General features: G+C 34.8%; 1 protein-coding gene and 1 non-coding gene across 2 annotated transcripts in view; both read right to left on the reverse strand.

Moving 5' to 3' along the window:
- The window catches only part of COL4A5 (collagen type IV alpha 5 chain), a 226,061-nt gene that overhangs the window by 22,254 nt on the left and 186,144 nt on the right, over positions 1-17,663 (reverse strand). The window contains exons 37-41 of the mRNA XM_022556743.2: positions 9,641-9,767; positions 6,782-6,862; positions 6,048-6,146; positions 5,434-5,484; positions 3,946-4,131 (exon numbers count right to left, since the gene is read on the reverse strand). Coding sequence (XP_022412451.1) covers positions 3,946-4,131; positions 5,434-5,484; positions 6,048-6,146; positions 6,782-6,862; positions 9,641-9,767 — 544 coding nt within the window. The remainder of the gene's footprint in view (positions 1-3,945; positions 4,132-5,433; positions 5,485-6,047; positions 6,147-6,781; positions 6,863-9,640; positions 9,768-17,663) is intronic.
- LOC115801575 (small nucleolar RNA U3) lies at positions 13,271-13,481 on the reverse strand. The gene has a single exon (XR_004021883.2). It is a non-coding gene; the product is annotated as a small nucleolar RNA U3 (small nucleolar RNA).

The raw sequence follows: 17,663 nt of genomic DNA on the forward strand, positions 1-17,663 counted from the left end.
ATAGGACAGGACTCAAAATTACTTCAAAGAATACCCTAGTCTTCTCTTTATCTTGGCAATAGTTAAATATCATGTGTTTGTCTTAAACTTTTTGATGACATCCATTTAGGAAAAACACAAGAAGCAGTTAGTAGGGGTTGATGGAGCTTTTGAGTTAACAGAAAACAAGAAAGCGAAGTCAAGGCCCAGTCTGCTATCTATAAGAGTCTCCTAAAATGGCAGAAGCAGCTTTGCTCCATCACTTATCATATTTATAACTAGAATAAGAGGCCAGATCATAAGCATCAAGCTATATAACTGCCTCTGTGGAAAGATGATACATGTTACTAGTAGAACAGACACTTAACGGAGTACTGGAGAGCCCCAAGTCAGATTCCCAGCTATGCCAGTAACTAACAATATGACCTGGAGCAAGCTTATTAACCTCTTTGGGCCTTAGTTTCCTCATCTGTGACTAAACTTTAGACAGGTTTCTCTGAGCCCTCTTCTCAACTAGGCCTCACCCCTTGGGCCCTGGCCTTGGTCTGTTGAGTCCAGTTTTAGCAAGAATCCTGCTAAGTCAGTTTAGGGAGAGCCTCCCCACCCTTGATATCTGATCAAGTTCCTCATTCCTTATCCTGATGTGTAAGTCCTTGGGCTGCCTTTAGCGAGAACTCCAACAGGCCAGTTTAGCAAGAATCTGCTTACCCTTGATGTCTCCTTTTAGTAATTTTTCATCCACTGACTCCTTCACTCTGCTAGTGGACTATAAATCTCCATTTGACTTTGTTGTACTCAGAGCTGAGCTCAGTCTCTCTCTCCTATTACAATAGTCTCTCCCCTAATTCAATAGTCTTGAATAAAATCTGTCTTGCTATCATCAACAAGTGCCTTGTGAATACCTCTTTGACAAATGTAAAAATTAGGTCCTTCTAGATCGATAATCTATGGTTATATGAAATGATGGGTTTGTGGGGGAGTAATAAACCAGGGAATTGATTCACACAGAGATAGATGGCTTCCTAAAAAGAATCTTGAAAAATTAAGAATTTTAAAATCATAAGAAGAGAAAATTTCCTGCCATTTCCAATAGCCAGAACTCAGGATTATACTTTTTCCCCTTTTAGTTCCTCCTTAGAAATTTGAAAAGGGCTATTTATCTTGAAAAATAATAAACACACTCAGATATTTGTGGTTCTTTTTACTCCTGATTAGGTGAACATCTTTTAATATGAATTAGCAGTTTTCTAATGGGCAGCTCTTGGTAACTTTTCTTGGGTGTGTACTTTTTATATGTACAGGATGAAAATAAGATTAAGAGGTTTCTAGTCTGTGCTGGTTGCACTGACTTTTTTATTTACTCTGTGCCTATTAGTCCATTTACATAGCAGCAGAATTTAGAACTTTGTGACAAACTTTGGTTTGTCACAAAGTTCTAAATTCTGCTGCTATGCAAAATGTGAAGATGGGATGGTTTGAAAAATTACAAGAGGTATGGCTCGTCAAGAATTGCATATTTGCAGGATCTGATAATACATATTATTGTTTAAAAAGAATGTCTTTTTGAAGAATAGTTCAATTTCATTTACATTAACAGATACGAGGCAAAAATAGGAAATACACTCTAAAGGTAAACGTAAAATAGTATACAATATACTTTTGAGTACTAAAAATTTTCAACTAAAAATGACACAAATACATGAATTTTAAAATGATAAATCAGTTTTCCTAATTAGGTAATTTTGAGTTATTCCAATAGACAGAAAAACTGGACTCTGCAAGTTCCTGACAACTTTCAGAGATAGATCAACATGTAAGAATTGAATTGGCATATATACTCTTAAAATATATTCAAACACTTGAAAATATTAGGTACAGGTGTATATACACCTATATACACACATATACATACACTATATATGTGTATATAAATAATATACACATACATATATATATATATATATAAGAAAAGTTTCATACTTCATGCAGATACTATTTTGGAGTTAAGGAGCTAACCTGTAGGACCTGGATAGGGATCAAAGTTCACCAAGGCCCAATGTCATCATTAACAAAAAGGAAAAATATCAAAATTGTTAGAAATATCAAGAAACTAAAGCATTACACTAACTTCTTTCAAGTTAAACTTTAATTCAATAAAAGAATACTCTGCAGCTCATATTCATGCATCTGTATATAAACCAAATTATCACCACTTCACATCAACACTAAAATAAAAACAGCACATGTAACAAATTTTGAAAGACCAAAAATCATTTTTATAATAATTATTACTATGAGTGTAGACGACAACAATCAATTCTAAGAGCAATTGGGTTTAAAATTCCATTTTAATATGTAGTTTATGAACAAATCAAGGAGTCACAAATACTCATCAGATGTGTGTTCTTCTTCTGACTACTTTTGTTATTATTTCTTTTAGAAACAGTTATTATTATTATTATTATTTTTGCAGTACGCGGGCCTCTCACTGTTGTGGCCTCTCCCGTTGCGGGGCACAGGCTCCGGACGCGCAGGCTCAGCGGCCATGGCTCATGGGCCCAGCCGCTCCGCGGCATGTGGGATCTTCCCGGACCGGGGCACGAACCCGTGTCCCCTGCATCGGCAGGCGGACTCTCAACCACTGCGCCACCAGGGAAGCCCGAAACAGTAATTTTTAAAGAACCTTTGTGACTAATGTCTTTATGTTGACATATTTCAGAGTAATGTTCAGCATTGAGCTCTATTACTAGTAAGAATAAGCAGCCACAGTGCTGATTAAAATATAAAAAAGGATAATAGTTTGGTTTATTTGAATTATTGCATGCATAACCAAGCAAGATATTTGTGTCAATTCTTTACATTACATGCAAGAGAATTAACATGGCTGAGGAGCTTTTCACTGCTTTTCTTCAGTAGTAAGCCAAAGTAAAACTTTAAACAACACTCTCTATAAACAGTCAAATCAGATCAGATAAAATCTAGTTTTGAAAATGATCTTCTGAACAAAGTATGTGATCCCATTTAATTCATGTTTTTAGAGCACACTGTATTAAAACTGACTGCAATCTCTTCAGAGTTTATGGAAATTTTCACTTTTAAATACATTTTAAAAATGGGTCAGAGACCTTCAAAGGATAAAAAGGCAATTGCTTTGTTTTTTTAATCTTACATTTCTCTTATTTTAAAAAAATCAATGAGGGCCCAGTTTTCAATAATTAGAAATATAAAAATTGAATATCAAGTCTCAAGAATGTATTAATAATCTATCTCCAGTGATTGAGCTCAGCGACATTAATTCAGGATGAAAATGAGCGTTTCCAAACTTACTAAAATGAAATGACACAGCACAAACACAAAATGAAAAGTGAACATTGGATGCAAAACTGAGACTACTAGAGCAGTTAACACAAAACAAATGAGGTATAGACATGAAGCTGGTATGAAGAGATCACTATTCAATTTAATCATGCTGTGATGTTGAAGATAAATTTGATTGCCTAGCTCCTAGAGAAGACAAAATTTCTTTATTGTGCTTGGTGACATTTGCTGATCATATGACAGAACCATAGCAACACTTTTGGTATGGACCACAAGCATCTATTGGGTGATCACTAAAATGATTTCTGTGATGACATGCTGAGAAGCTCACATTAAAAATGCAGATGACATTTTGCTGCCAGGTTATCAGTATAGCTTTACGTTTAATAAAAAGACTAATAAATCCACTATTTCCTTTTTTCCTCCAAGTTGGTATGTTTTAGTTCAACTTTAAATGATGAAACGCATTACTGAAAAGAATTATTAGATGCCATGGAAATGGATGGAGCTATGAATAAAATAAGCTCTTTCTTTTTAAGAAGTTCTTTGGATTATAGATTCGAAAGTCCTAAAGACTGAATAACCTACCAGCAAAATGAAATAAATGGACTAATAAATAGACCATTCCCCTACCACTCATGTACATACCTGGTCTCCCTGGAGGACCTTGGGGCCCAGGGTTGCCTTTAGGGCCTTCCAGAGCTGGACCTGGAGAACCAGGAGGGCCTGGGGGACCCTGCAGACCAGGGAAACCATGAAAGCCTGGTTCACCCTTTGGACCTGGAAGGCCAGGGTTTCCTGGAATGCCAGGTAATCCTCCATCACCCTTTTGACCTATGAAAGTGAAGTCATGTTAGAGAACACATTAAATGATACTGAATATCAGGCTTGTCTGTAAGACTAAAGCTGCTCCCACTTACTAGAACAAGTAATGGAATTTACTAAGGTCATTTCTACCTCCTACCAAATCCCCAGCCCATCCAGAAAACCCATACTGTTATTTCTATGTACAGAAATATAGAAACAATAATAACTTGCATCCTAAAAGATATCCTTTGCATTAGGACATAGAGCAATGATCACATGACCAGTAGTTATGAGAAAAAAGGAGAAAAAATAGAAAAGTATAAAATATCTGCAACAATAGGTTAGAGATAGCTGGAGGAAATTCCTAACACAAATGTTTTGAGACTAATTTTTGAGACCATTGGAAGATATGGATCTTCAACGGTTGCTGTGTGTCCCCGAAGACCATTCTATCCAAGATTTAGAAACACAATCTAGATGAACTCTTTTCAACACCTTTTCTACACCACCGACATGCTTGAGAGCAATAAAACAGTCGCACATTAGACTAATAATTTTTATGTTGGATTCATGAAAAAAATACAGGAATTTCTAAGAGATCTATGTGTGGTTTGAAAAAAGCCTCCATAGAATAGCCAATGGTCATTTCAGAACATAAACATACATATCTGTACACACATTCAGTCATTTAATTGACTACTTGGTGCTTACAATAATAGTAAGAACAAATGAGGGAAGGTAGATGTGTGTGCACACCTACCCATCCAAAATGCAAGATGTAAATTAAGATGGAGTTTTCAATAGACATTTTTATTATTGGTACATATTTCTACAGTTTTCTTATATTACCTTGGTTTTGGTTTCCATGGGGAGAAAAAAGTGTTTTTCTTCTGGCTAAAAGGGTTTTTAAAAACTTAGTGAAATCTACCTCTTCGTACAATTTTGCTTTCTTTTTTTAAAAATTTTAACATCTTTATTGGAGTATAATTGCCTTACAATGTTGTGTTAGTTTCTGCTGTATAACAAAATGAATCAGCTATATGTATACATATATCCCCATATCCCCTCCCTTTTGCGTCTCCCTCCCACCCTCCCTATCCCACCCCTAACACTATTTATGAGGTTAATGAAGAGATATCTATATGTAAATGTTCTTAATGGTGCATTTTTTATAGTACAACTCTTTATACTAAGTTGCTAATTAAGAAATGCTTTAAGATGTAACTCTAGCTTTGAGTTGTCTGGGGTTGTATGTGGAGATGAATAAGTAAGTGTACTGGAGAATATTATATTTTATGGACTGATTTAGCATGCTTCATTAAAGTTTACCAGAAAGTCCTGGAAGTCCAGGGGGTCCTGGGATTCCAAAGCCTGGTTGACCTGTTAGAGCATAAACCAAAAATTCTCAAATAGATAATAATAACTGAAACAAGGACAAACTATTTTTGGATCATTTAGGTTTTTCGTAAGTGCTGCAATGTATACTATATGAAACATGAAGACATTTCCAACATGGAACTACAATTCTAACATGAGAAAACCATATAAACTTATATTTTATTTGTGATGAGTGTTATCTTTAAAAACTCATGTCATATGAATATATGTGTGTATATATAAATGGAACAGAGATTGCATAGTGAAAGGAAGTCATCCAGAGTAGTTGACTTCTTGATGACAAGAAGTTGTCCAGGTAGCTTCTTGACATGAAAAATTGAACAAGAAAGGATATGGAGTTTTTCATAAGAGGGAGGCAACTTTATCGATAAATGTGAGGTAATATTCGCAGGACGGAGTGGAAGAAGGTAATTAGGAAGGGAAAAGTATGTGGTAGCTTAGAGGGTAAGAAAGAAGATACAATTTCACTATGGGTAAAAAAGGGCAAAAGTTAAAGCAGACAAGGAAGAAATTAGAAAATTAAAGACAATAAAAAAATATAGCACCTGGTTCACCCTTCTGTCCAGCTGGTCCAGGAATACCATCTTGACCTGGTTTGCCTTTTTCACCTGGAGGCCCTGGTGGCCCAGGACGACCTCCACCACCTAAAGAACAGAGTACAGCAGGTTACACCTATCTTCCTAATTCCCTTTTCCTTACATATCCCCAATTCTTTCCATTTTGGCTTCAAATAGTTCTACCCAAAAGACACAAAGTGTCTCTGGGACACTCCTTTTAAATCATTAAATCTTGTGGAAAAGAAATACAGGATAATTTGAGAATAAGGAACTGCTTTATCATTCATTCAGTATTCAAAACATTTCACTTTCTCATTTTAATCTACCTTTAGAATATATAAGAAAGCAAGATGTGCATGTGTGGGGGGATGGAAGTGGGGTGAATTATAGGCCTTGTATGGGGCCAAAGGAAGTGATTTGCTTTAGAATTCAGTAAACAAAGAAAACTACACCTTGCCATTCTAAAATAATCAGAGTGTCTACCTACTATTATAGGATACTTGAAATAACTCTCCTCGGAAAAAGTGAGCCCCCAAAATAAGGTCCCATAATAATAATTTTAAGCAACTTTTATTAAGAATACTAACAGGTAGTATTAAGTGAATGATCACCATGTTTCTTTGTCTTGAAAATGTTCACAGCTCCCAGAAATGATTTGACTTTCCAAAAATGAATAAAGCCTTAGTTTAACAGAACAGCAAACCCTTATTTTTCATTCTTACCTACAGGACCAGGTTCTCCTGGAAGGCCAGGGTTCCCAGGAGGACCATTAATACCTTTTGGTCCAGGAAGGCCTGGGGTTCCTAGAGTAAAGAGCTCAATTTAATGATAAAAGAAAAACCACACTGCTTTGAGAGCTACAATTCAAATTTACAATTTAGAGTGTTAGCATAGAAACAGTGAAGAATAGAAAGAAAACCCAAAAAGATGCTGGTGTTTGCTTGATGATTTAAGAACAATTTTAAGTTTTAAATTGATTTATCCAGAGGTTGACATTACTTTATATTCATAATAAAAACAATTATCACATATTATACTGGTAGAATTAATTGGTAGGATTCCATTGTATGGATATACCAAATTTTTAAGAATCCATTCATTTCTTGTTGGACATTTGGGTTGTTGTCAGGTTTTAGCTATCATGAATATCTATTCTATTTATGGAAACCTGGTCTACTTAGCTATTATGAGTAATGCTGCTATGAATAACTCTGTGCTGGTATTTTTGTAGACATAAGTCTTAATTTATCTTGGGTAAACACTTGGATAGGAGTGAAACTGCTGATTCACAGAATAGGTATATGCTGTGATTTATAAACAAACAAACAACAATATTTGGGAATTCCAGTCTCCAGATCCTTGTACAACATATCGTGATACCAGTTGTTTTAATAATAGCCATTCTAGTAGAAATGTAGTGCTAACTCATTGTGGTTTTAATTCGCATTTCTTTGATAGCTAACGATATTGATCACTTTTGCACCTGTTTATTGAACATCCGTGAATCTTCTTTTGTGAAATGTACGTTCCAAGTCTTCGGCATTTAGAAAAATGGATTGCATGTCTTGTTATTATTAAGTTGTAGAAGTTCTTTATATATCCCAGATATCAGTCATTTATGAGATACATGTTTTGCAAGTATCTTCTCCTAGTCTATAGCTTCCCTATTCATTTTCTTAATGGTGTCTTTCGATGAACAGAAGAAAAGAAGAACTCAGTTTCTTTAAAATAAAAAAAGAGTGTGGAGCGATTGGACATCTGTATGAAAACAAATGAACCTTGACCCCAATCACACCATAAAACTATTCTTCGAGACAGACCATAAACCTAAATATAAAACCTTAAACCTTAAACATTGAAAGTTACAGAAAAAATTAGAATATTTCCATAAACCTGAGTAGGCAAATATTTCTTTAATAGGACACAAAAGCACTAACCATGAAAGAAGAGTAAGAAAGGACTTTATTAACATCGCATGACAGCATTAAGACAGTGAAAGGCAAATTTGAGACAGAAAGAATCTATTTGTAATACATATCCAGAATATATAAAGAACTGCTCTGAATAATAAGAAAAAAGGCAAACAACTCATTAAATAAGAGCAAAAAAACCTGGAGCAGGCACTTCATAAAGATGCCAAATGGCCAATAAGTATATGAAAAGGTGTTTAACATTGTCATTCATTAGGAAAAGGTAAATTAAAACTTCATTGAAATACCTCTATATAACCACAAGAATTGCTAAAATTAAAAAGACTGACAATATCAAGTGAGGTGAGGATACAGGCAACTGGACATTTCACAACACAAAGTACTAACTACTATATGATTATGGCAAGCCACCAGGAGCCACCCATGGACATTCATACATTGCAGGTGGGACTGTAATGTATAAAATCACTTTGGAAAACTGGCACCATCTACTAAAGTTAAATGTACACCTACCCTCTGATTCAGTAATTCTACCACTAAGTTTTTGTGTGAGAGAAATGAGTACACGTGTCCCGCAAAAGACGTATCAAAGAATGTTAATAGCATCTTTTTCCGTAATAGTCCCAAACTGGAAACAACCCAAAAGTCCATCAAGAAGAGAATGGGTAATTGATTATGGTTTATTTCTTCAATGGAATATTATGGAGCAATGATTTAAAAAAGCACAAAAACTGCTGACTGGCAACAAGATAAATGAATCTTACATTCATAGTGATGAGTGAAAGAAGCTAGACACAAAGATATATACTGTATCATTCCATTTATGTGAATTTCAAAAACAGGTAAAATTAACTGGTGGTGATAGAAATCATAGTAGTGGTTACCTGGGGAAGGGGGGTATCACTGTGAAGGGGCATAGGTAAACTTCATGGGGTAAGGGAACTGTTTTATACCTTGATGTGTGTGGTGGGTACATGGAGATATATATATATATATATATATATATATATATATATATATATGTATGTAAAAACTCATTTATTGTCTTGTACATTTTACTGTATGCTATACTTTAATAAAAAGGTGAAGGAAAAGATAACCAAAGGCCCAATGCATCCATGCCACCGTGCAATCCAAAAAACAAACAAACAAAAATACAAGCGTAAACAGAGCAGGTACTATAACAATTGAGTTCAGACCACCTACTTGACTACAGTGCTTAAGTCCCTTTGCTTGCATGACTCAGTCCTTATCATTTGAATGAACTGCATGTTTGTTCTACCAACAGCTACCCACCTGTGCCTGAGTACAACATTCTAAGGGAATCAGCAGCAGGCTAGGGCTTAGCAGTGTACATTATCACCTAGCAAACTAGTAAGGCCTCTTAGTTGACTTGTGGCTAGCAGTCAAAGACTCAAAAGTGCTCTCTGCCCACAGGATGTTGTCCTGATGAGTTGGTAATGCCCATTTTCATTTTATACAGAAAGAAATTTGGGCAAAAATGTTAAAGAGCTAGTTCGAGATTGCTTTGCTGGTCCATTGCTAATTGAGAAATAGAACAGAAGTCTGTCAATTAAGAAGTTGCTTTGTGACATGGGTTAGAGTAGATAAGAAAGGAGAGAAGGAAGCATTTAAGAAAAGTAATATTACCAGGGAATCCAGGAAGGCCTGGTTGTCCTTTTGCTCCAGGGGTCCCCGGTAATCCAGGCAAACCAGTGTCTCCCATAGCACCTTTGATACCAGGGTTCCCTGGGTATCCCGGCAGACCAGGTTCACCCTAAAAACATGAATAGAAAGATAAAACTGAAGTCTCTACATGACTTAGATTTTATAACAACATAAAATTATTCATAGAGCTTTTACTGTATGTCAGGCACTCTGCTAAGTGCTTTACATAAATTGCTTCATTTAATCATCACAACAGCCCTTTGGGTTAGGCTTTATCATCTCCATTTATAAATGAGAAAACTGAATCTTGGAGAACTCAAGTGCCTAAGGTCTCTGGTAAGTAGCAGAACTGGGATTTGAACCAAGATCTGTCAGACTCCAGAGCTCATGCTATTCCCATGATATGTAGATGCATTATTCTCATTAATCCTAACTCTGTAAGAAAGATACTATTATTATCCCCATTTGATGGTAATGCAGCTAATAAGTGGTAGAATCTGAGTTTGGATCCAGGCAGTTTGATTTCGGAACCTCTGATCATCATCCCTAGTATACTACAATGAAATTCATGGCTTACAATAAGCATGTCAAACAATAATTACAGTAGGTTCTACTGTAAAAGGGAAATTTCATCTTAACATGAAGAAGTCTATCAGTTCTTCAGTGGACATCTCAAATCCCATTTCCTCCATGAAGACTTCCAGGACAGAAAGTCTACCCTAAAAATTTAGGGTAGGTTCTTATTCCATTATGTTTATAATGCGTTCACATATGCATGTCTTGACTCTTCAATTACACTGAAAACTTCTTTGGGGTCAGAGATAATTCATATATAACCACTTTTGCTCAACGAACATTTGCATTGTTTTCTTCTAATAAAGGCTTAGAAGAATTCATACCCACTTTCACGATTAAAACAAGTTTTTCCCAACAACAATGAGAATATATGTCATAACACTAAATCTACCACAGTGTTCACTGCTCTGCTCATGAGGACCATGACCTGTCCAACAAAGTGTTCAACATCACCTGCTGAATACTTTCTTTTTCATTTAGTGCTTATGCTTGTCTAGGTGAGTAAGATCATATATTTGTGACTCAAGTGTTTCCGCACTATGGTAAAAGCTTTTTAAACTAATGACTTTTCTCCTTACTTCCCTTTCTTAAAAAACAATTAACAATCTTGGGCTTGGAATATATGTATTTCTGTCTGAACCATTATAAATCAAATACCTAGCATATTTTTACACACATAATAGGTATACAATTGAATTTTGGATTGAACTGGTTCCAGCTTAGGTACTTACACAGAAAAGCTTTGAATAAACTATCATAATTCTTCTTGTTATTGATGAACCAATGACATATATCAAAATTAAAAAAAAACAAGAAGAAAATTCCATTATTCTGCTAATGGTAAACATGAAATGCAGTAGATAAACTTCTGATTATTTATAATGAAGTATGTTAAATTCTACAAATAACCGCAAATTGTAATTTTGACCAGTTCTTGTTCCCTGATTCAGTTCTTCTTACCACCGTATGGCCCTACTCCTTCAAACCAAGTGAACTGTAAAAAAGAAAGTAAATTTTCACTAGGACTTCTGAAAAGTACTACAATTTGCTAGTTTAAGTTTCATCTAAACTTTTATTATTCCTACACTTGCAGAAAAAATAATGAGCTTCTAAAAAGATAAGCAAGAAGATAATGAAAAAGAGTACTCAGAAAATCAACAACCTGGCCAAGAATCCTATAAATCACTCTGAGAAGGGAAAATTCTAGTCTACTAATACTCTCAGCAAAAGCTAGGCAAGACTTAAACCACACTTATCCATACACGTAAAGCACAAGTATCTATATTTATTCTAATGTCAAGCTTTGATATAATTCTTTTTTTAATTTAGATATAATTGACATATTATATTAGTTTCAGGTGTACAACATAATGATTCAATATGTGCATATACTGTGAAACGATCACCATAGTAAGTCTAGTTAGTATCCATCACCATACAGTTATAAAATTTTTGTTCTTGTGAGGAAAAGTTTTAAGCAATTTTCAATAGACAATACAATTTATTAACTATAGTCACCATGCAGTATATTACATCCCCATGACTTATTTAATTTATTGTTAGAAGTTTGTACTTTTTAACCCCCTTCACCTATTTCACCCACCCCCACCCTCCCCTGCCTCTGGCAACTACCAATATATTCTCTGTATCCGTGAGCTTGGTTTTTGTTTGTTTTATTGTTTTGATTTTATTTGTTTTTAGATTCCACATAAAAATGACATCATATGGTATCTGTTGTTCTCTGTTTGACTTATTTCACTTAGTGTAATACCCTCAAGGTCCATCTATGTTATGACAAATGGCAAGGTTTCATTCTTTTTTTATACACCACTTCTTTATCCATTCATCCATCAGTGGACATTTAGGTTGCTTAGCCATTGTAAATAATGCTGCAAGAAACATGGGGGTGCATATATCTTTTCCAGTTAGTGTTTTCATTTTCTTTGGATAAATACCCAGAAGGGGAACTGCTGGATCATATGGTAGTTCTATTTTTAATTTTTTGAGGAACCTGGATACTGTTTACAGTCCCAGAAACAGTGTGCAAGAATTCCTTTTGTCCACATCTTTGCCAACACTTGTTATTTTTTTGTTTTCTTTTTATAATAGCCATTCAAAAAGGTGTGAGGTGATATCTCATTATTTTGATTTGCATTTTCCTGATGATTAGTGATATTGAGAACCTTTTCATGTACCTATTGGCCATAGGTATGTCTTTTTTGGAAAAATGTCTATTCAGATTCTCTGCTCATTTTTTTGTGTGTGTGTGTGCGGTACGCAGGCCTCTCACTGTTGTGGCCTCTCCCGTTGTGGAGCATAGGCTCCAGACGCACAGGCTCAGTGGCCATGCGTGGCATGTGGGATCTTCCCGGAACGGGGCACGAACCCACGTCCCCTGCATCGGCAGGCGGACTCTCAACCACTGCGCCACCAGGGAAGCCCCTCTGCTCATTTTTTAATCAGATTGATTTTTTTGCTATTGAGTCGAATGAGTTCTTTATATATTTTAGATATTAACCCCTAATCAGATATATGATTTGCAAATATTTTCTCCCATTTAGTAGGCTGCCTTTTCATTTTGTTGGTTTCCTTTCCTGTGCAGAAGTATTTTAGTTTGATGTAGTCCCACTAGTTTATTTTTTTGTTTTTGTTGCCTTTGCTTTGGAGTCCAATTCAAAAACTCATTGCCAAGACCGATGTCAAGGAGTTTACCACTTGTGTTTTCTTTTAGGAGTTTTATGGTCTCAGGTCTTATGTTCAAATTTTTGATCCACTTTGAGTTGATTTTTGTGTATGGTGTTAAGATAGTGGTCCAGTTTCAATTTTTTTGCATGTGGCTGTCCAATTTTCCCAACACCATTTATTAAAGAGACTGTCCCTTCCCCACTGTATAGTTTTGGCTTCTGTGTTATAAGTTAACTGACCATACATGCTTAAGTTTATTTCTGGGATCTCTATTTTGCTCCATTGATCTATGTGTCTGTTTTTGTGTGAATACCATCTTGGTTTTTTTTTTGTTTTTGTTTTTGTTTTTTAACTCTGACAGCATTCTCTCCCTCTTACTCTCCCAAAGGAAGAGAAGAACAATCATCAGTGGCTAGTGGCAGTTGCAGAAGTAACAGCAAGAGCTGACTTCACACTCAGGAGAGAACGCTGCACCTCCTTCTCATGGTTTCGGGTGCTCTACACGTTCATAAAAACTTCTCTAGTAAAAAACTATACAAATGATCCCTGAAAATATAGTCTTCATACTTTTTTGATTACTATAGCTTTGAAATATAGTTTCAAATCAAGGAGTGTGATGCCTCCAGCTTTGTCCTTTTTTCTATTGCTTCAGCTATTTGAGGTCTTTTATGGTTCCATACAAATTTTAGGATTGTTTGTTCTATTTTCTGAAAAAATGACACTGGAATTTTATAGGGATTGCACTGAATCTACAGATTGCTTTGGTAGAATGGACATTTTAACAATATTAATTCTTCCAATCCATGAGCATGTAATATCCTTCCTTTTATCTGTGTCTTCTACAATTTCTTTCATCAACGTCTTACAGCTTTCAGTGTGCAAGTCCCTTGGTTAAATTAATTCCTAGATATTTTCTTCTTTTTGATGCAATTGTGAATGGAATGGTTTTCTTAATTTTTCTTTCTGCTAGTTCGTTATTAGTGTATAGAAACACAACACATTTTTTAATATTGATTTGGTATCCTGCAAATTGACTGAATTTGTTTATTAGTCCTAACAGTTTTTTGGTGTGGTCTTTAGGGTTTTAAAAATATATAATATCATGTCATTTGCAAATAAGTTTTACTTCCTCCCTTCCGATTTGATTGTTTTTTCTTTCTTTTCCTTGCCTAATTGCTTTGGCTAGGACTTCTAATGCTATGTTGAATAAAAGTGACAAGGGTGGGCATCCTTGCTTGTTCTTAATCTTAAAAGAAAAGCTTTCAGTTTTTCACCATTGAGTATGATGCTAGCTGTGGGATTATCATGTATCGCCTTTATTATGTTGAGGTATGTTCCCTCTATGCCCACTTTGTTGAGAGTTTTATCATATGTGGGTATTGAATTTTGTCAAATGCGTTTCTGCATCTATTGTGATGATCATATGATTTTTACCCTTCATTTTGCTAATGTGGTGTATAATATTGTTTGACTTGCAGATGTTAAGCCATCCTTGCACCTCTGGAAAATTCCTCTTGATCATGGTGTATGATCCTTTTAATGTATTTGAGTTTGGTTTGCTAATATTTTATTGAAGATTTTTTCATCTGTGTTTATCAGTGATATTGGCTGTAATTTTCTCTTCTTGTGGCATCCTCGTCTGGTTTTGGTATCAGGGTAATGCTCACCTCATAAAATGAATTTTGAAGTATTCCTTTCTCTTCTAGTGTTTTGGGAGAATTTGAGAAGGATTGGTGTTAATTCTTCTTTAAATGTTTGATAGAACTCACCAATGAAGCTGTCTGGTTCTAGACTTTTATTTTTTGGGAGATTTGATATAACTGAAAATGGAATATATCATCCCTAATGAGTCAAATTTAACATTGTGAAACTACATAACAAATACAGTAACACTGTAAGACTAAAATGCTTTTTAACAAGCCTGAAACTAGAACTGCTTTCAAGGTCACTGTGCTGTATAACAGGCACTCCACGTAGAAATAGGAGTCAAGTTGATACCTATTTTGCTGTTAAAATCCGAATTGGTTATCTAAGAGTATTTGGATCATAGTCATTCTCTACTATCTCTTAATAACAGAATCTCGCTTCCATTCCATGCTAAAACCTAAGACCTGGAATAAAATATCAGGCTGACCTCAATATACAGAATAGAAGACATCAAAGTTGGTGAAAAAGCTAACACTGCTATTGTGTTCCACTGTAAAATTGAAGAAGCACTGCCAGTAGAAAAAAAAAAATAACACAGGACAATGAGTTGAAAATATTTGGTGAGAAAGGGTAAAAACCATACCCTGTTTTATGGCAGTAAGAGTATTGCAATAGTAGTCCAATCAGTTGGAAGTTGTGGTTCTCACATAATTATTAAATTTTTTTACAGTTCAATTTATATTTGGAGATTAAAGACACCATGAACCAAGCCATATATAGGTTCTTCTTTAGTTAGAAAATATTAACAATAGGGATTTAAAGAGTGGATGCAGAGATACTCTTATTTAACATTTTACTAAATGATATAGGAAAGGGAGTATAAAATAAGATCTTCAAGTTTGCATGCTACTTTCCTCTCCCAGGTAGTGAAATTTTAGGCTAACAGGGACAAATTGATAAATAAAGGCTCAAAGCTGCCTGAGCAGGCCAAAACACGGTACATGGGATTCAATGAGTATGTGTAAGGTGATGAACTTAGAGAAAAGGCGATGAACTTAGAGAAAAATAATATGAAGTAAGTTTATAAAATAATGAACCCTATGGTATCCTTTACCACCCAAGGAAGATACTACCTTAGTTGCTATAAGTCTATTCAGAAAATCTATTCTTTACGATTCAGTCTTGGTAAATTTTGTGTTTTAGGAATTTGTCCATTTCAAAGTTATCCAATTTGTTGTTGTACACTTGTTCATAGTACCCTCATAATCCTTTTTATTTCTGTAAAATTGGTGGTGATGCACCCTCTTTCATTTCTAATTTTAGAAATTTGAGTCTTCTCTCTTTTTCTCTTAGCCAACCTAGCTAAAGGTTTTTCAATTTTGTTCATCTTTTCAAAAGAACCAACTCTTGGTTTTACTGATTTTCTCTATTATTTTTAATCTCTACTGTATTTATTGCTGTTTTAATCTTTATTATTCCCTTCCTTCTGCCAGCTTTGGGTTGAGTTTGTTCTTCTTTTTCTAGTTCCTGAAGGTATGAAGGTAAATTGTTGACTTAGGATCTTTCTTCTTTAATGCAAGCATTTACACTATAAATTTCCCTCTTAGCATTGCTTTTGCTGGATCCTATAAGTTTTGGTATGTTGTGTTTTCTTTTCCACTTGTCTCAAGATATCTTCTAATATCCCTTGTGTCCTCATCTTTGTCCCACTGGTTGTTAAGAGTATGTTCTTTAATTTCTACATATTTGTGAATTTTCCAGCTTTCCTTTTGCTGTTTACATTTTATTGTAACTGGAAAAGATAGTTTGTATGGTTCCAATCTTTTAAAATTTATCAAGACTTATTTTGTGGCCTAACATATGCTCTATTCTGAAGAATGTTTCTTGTGCACTTGAAAAAATAGATACTCTGCTGTTGTGGGTTGGAATGTTCTGTATAGGTCTGTTAGGCCCAATTGACTTTGCCCATTTAAAAATTGGTCTATTTGCTTTCTTATTGAATTATAAGAGTTTTTAAAATATATTCTGGATATAAACCTCTTATCTGATATATAATTTGCAAATATTTTCTCCCTTTCTGTGGGTAGTCCTTTCACTTTCCTGACGCTATCATTTGTAGCGCAAAATTTTAATGTGGTTCAATTCATTTATTTTTTCTTTGTTTGCTTGTGCTTTTGGTGTCATATCTAAGAAATAATTACCCTAACCCAAGGTCCTGAAGATATATCATGTTTTCTTCTAAGACTTTCTGCTTGTCAATTTCAGCAAAAAAGCTATCTGGGATTATGATAGGGATTGTTCTGAGTCTGTAGTATGATTAGATTTTAAGAAGGATTAATGGAGGTTAGAAATATTATGCCACATTTAAAGAATACAGTCATTAAGTTTAAGAGTTGAAGAAATCTTAGGTACTACCCAGTCCAGCTGTCTCATCTCACAGACAAACATTATGTATAGAGTGCTTTATAATTTACAAAGTGTATTTTTAAATCTAACTGAAGCCTCACAATAACTCTGTGCAATAGGTATAATTCTTTCTATTTTACTGACAAAGTAGTGAAAATACAAAAGAATTAAGTGACTTACAAGGTCATGTAGACAGACTCAGGACTCAAAGTTCTGCCTATTGATTCCCTGTCCAGGGTTTTCAGTGTACTATATTAATTATGCTTTTTGACTAACAAGGACACTCTCTCATAAATTGTGTCATCTGTAAAACAAACTACCATCTGACCTTTTACCACTATCCTTACTTCTTAACAGCTCACTAATTATAGAATTTTTTCTTATGCTTGACACCCCCCAATCATACTATCATGTCTTCTGAAACTTTTATTCTACTCTTCCTTTACAATATAGGCAGGCACTCTTCATTTTGCATAACAGTATTGGACTATAAAAACGAAAATGCAAGATGAAACCATGTAAAGAGATTTTAAAAATCAATGGGAAAAATATGATCATTCTTTGACCTGTAAAAATTTTTCTCAAAACACTAAAATCCCTCTTCCTGTCAGTTATACATGTATAGAGAGTCAAGTTCATATGTTGATCATTTCAACTTCACTAGCTTTCTTGGCTGCACATCTAAAGTCTC

Source organism: Delphinapterus leucas, chromosome X, assembly GCF_059928025.1.
Source record: "Delphinapterus leucas isolate spDelLeu-1000000601 "Yukka" chromosome X, BTC_Dleu_Yukka2, whole genome shotgun sequence".
NCBI lineage: Eukaryota > Metazoa > Chordata > Mammalia > Artiodactyla > Monodontidae > Delphinapterus > Delphinapterus leucas.